Source organism: Rhipicephalus sanguineus, chromosome 3 (genome assembly GCF_013339695.2).
Source record: "Rhipicephalus sanguineus isolate Rsan-2018 chromosome 3, BIME_Rsan_1.4, whole genome shotgun sequence".
Classification (NCBI taxonomy): domain Eukaryota; kingdom Metazoa; phylum Arthropoda; class Arachnida; order Ixodida; family Ixodidae; genus Rhipicephalus; species Rhipicephalus sanguineus.
This window is the reverse complement of record NC_051178.1, coordinates 129,491,167-129,493,956: the sequence shown is the minus strand read 5'-3', so window position 1 is coordinate 129,493,956 and position 2,790 is coordinate 129,491,167. Positions and strand designations below refer to the sequence as shown.

Here is a 2,790-nt window from a genome sequence, read left to right as displayed (position 1 = left end):
TTGGCGCACTAGGATATTTGAGCCAATATCCGAGCCGTATGGAATTTTATAGGCCGCGACGGCAGCTTCACAACTCGTTGGTTCAAACGGTTGACTATGCCGTACAAGCTTGACCATTCTCTCGAATTTTTGAACACGTAAGTAAACGCTTCGATTCTCAATAAAAACCGAAGGGTTTACGTGACCCTAACTCTCACCTACGCATAAAGTGATACATGCAAAGTGTCATAACGCTGGTTTAGCTCATGAGTGTTTATAAACCAGAAAGGTGGGGATACCCCTGTCCTGGCGCCCTTAGTTACTTGGCTCATTCGCCGAAAAACACCAAAATAACATCATCACCGATATCGCACCCGGCACAAGTGCAGTGTACTACACAACCAAAAACTGTGTAGTCTATGTTTGTAAGGTAGGAAGAAATACAAGAGGATCCGCATCATAAAAATATGGCATAGATTCTTTCTTTTCATATGGTCATTTGGCCCGTGAAATATTTTCCATGGGAAGTTTTACACCCCGCTGTCTCTCAGGGTCGTCACTGGCTGCGGGAAGGTCACTCACACTATGCACTTCCGTGGTATTGGAACAGTTGGAGGCAGACGACGACAGTGTCCGCTTATCCTTATTGTTCCTGGCCTTCAACGCATCCACGTAGTACTTGTAGTCCTGGAAGCCGAAGAATAGATAGACACCCTGCAGACCGTTCAGGATGCTCGTCAGGACTTGGATTACTGATGAGTTGATGAAGTTCAGCAGTCCTAGAAACCAGGATGCGCCCATGATGAGGGCGAGCTTGAAGAACAACGCCATGTCGGAAGGCTGATCCTTGTTGGAGACCATGCCCTTCCTGAAGTCCTTGGTTCGTCTCACGTATATGACGATGTGCGCATACAGTCCCATGTCAACTGCCAGCAGCACGCCCATGGGAACGAGGAAGAAGGCGACGTAAGGACGATACTTGCCGAAGAAGCAGTAGTACTGGCCGTAAGCGGGCGAGTACGGAGACCACGGGGCACCCCAGTTCAGTCCACAGCACGCGGCCACGAATAGAAACGGGACGCCCCACGCTACGGTTCCGTAAAAAATCAACGTCTGGTCACTTCTTGTGGTTACACGCATGGACGAAATGTTCCTCCACATGTCGAACGACAGCACCGTGGTCCAGGCGAAAGTGGCGACGAAACCGAAGTGCTGAATAACGGAGGACGCCACGCAGACGTCGGGGGGAACGTCGAGATAGCCGGCCAGGATGTAGACAAGTTGAGTGAAGAAGAGCGTCGCCGACAAGCATAGGTTGCAGCGAGACGCGAAGTTGCGGGCCGCGCTAAAGACGGCGTAGGTGATGCCCTTCATGATGAGGAAGAATAGCGACAGTCCAATGCAGATCATGATGAGGTAGTGTTGGTAGGTGTAGGTGTAAGACTCGTCGCCCGTGGTGTTACTCGCGAACGCGTTCCCCTTGTACCGGTAGGTTGTGTCGTTGATGTAACACTTGCCGTCGAACCAGGCAGCACATGATGTGGCGTTGATTGTCAGCCTCTTGACAGTGATGCCTCTGAACGCGCTAGACCCATCAGGGGGATCAACATTGTCGGCGATGCTTCCTCCTTCGACAGGATAGCATACAAGCGAAGTTATGTTCACTTCATCACAAAGGGCGCAGTACACGTTCTTGTATGTTTTGCCGGTGTAGTTTTGTCGAACAGGCTCCAAGTAAAGCTTGCACTTGCTTTCTGCTTCTATGAATTCACTGCCGTTAACTCTTCCGCATGTGTCGCTGTAATTTGCGCTTGCAGTGCAGTAACGCAAGTTCCTTTTAAGAGAGTCCACCTGCAAGTCAAAGGTCGCTCGCTTGCTCTCTACAGATGAGACAGTCCAGAAAACCCAGCTCTTGCTGTCGTAATTGCAGAGTGCGCAGAACCCGTTTGAATAAGTGTATCCGCTCCCACTCGTTGCTGGGATTCGGTGGAATGTTTCGTTTCTAGCGCCAGCGTCCTCACAGCCCTTCCTGACCTCGTCTTCCGGCCAAGAGTCATTGCAGCGAGTGACCATCACTATTTTGCGAAGAACACTCTTATGATCGAGTAGTGAAACGCAGCTTGTGTTCTTCCGGGATGCATCGTTTGAAGCGACGTCGGCGTCGAAACAGCAGTCCCCGTAGTGAACGCAGCTCGAATCACTTGAACACACTCGACGTCTGATCTCCATCGAGGTTTCAGATGTCTGAGAATTACAGTGAAGCAGGGATTGGACGAGCTCATCGCTGCTGTTTTTCGCCGACTCTTGAAAAGTCGTCGTGTTGGCTGCGCTGACAGCCACATCAGATGGGAGCCAGCCATGGAGAGCAGCCAGGGAGCACAGTAGGAGGACGAGTGAATGGTACATGATTGCCTGTAAGATAAACATCAAACGCGATTATGAATAAAGTACCACCATTCCTTGAGCAAGCACAATTTTCAGCCGTAATTGGCATTTTTAAGGCAAAATACCGAGAATAAACACTGGCGTGGTAGACATCGAATAGATGTCCCATTGTAATACTACTGAAACTTGGGCTAGTTGGTCGTTCTTCATAATGGAATGGCAGCGCAACCACACACGGACTGAAGAAAGAAGGAACACGGAACACAGCGATAACTCACAACTGAAAAAAAAAAGAAAGATTCAGTTGTGAGTTAGCGCTGTGTTCCTTCTTTCTTCAGTCCGTGTGTAGTTTCGCTGCCACTCCATTGTGAAGGTGTCCCATTCCCTGTCTTTCACGCCATCTGTTACGTCTGGCTAGGTGCATTA

The 2,790-nt window shown here is 49.7% G+C and overlaps 1 protein-coding gene across 1 annotated transcript; it reads right to left on the bottom strand.

Annotated features, from left to right (window-relative positions):
- Positions 1–460: 460 nt before the first annotated feature.
- On the bottom strand, positions 461–2,223 carry LOC119387125 (G-protein coupled receptor Mth2). Its single transcript, XM_037654433.2, has one exon. The coding sequence runs from the start codon at positions 2,206–2,208 to the stop codon at positions 475–477; it is 1,734 nt and encodes a 577-aa protein (XP_037510361.2). The 5' UTR covers positions 2,209–2,223; the 3' UTR covers positions 461–474.
- Positions 2,224–2,790: the final 567 nt, after the last annotated feature.

Excerpts from the sequence above, each read along its gene's own strand:
- LOC119387125 (XM_037654433.2), bottom strand. The coding sequence starts at position 2,208 with ATGGAGATCAGACGTCGAGTGTGTTCAAGTGATTCGAGCTGCGTTCAC.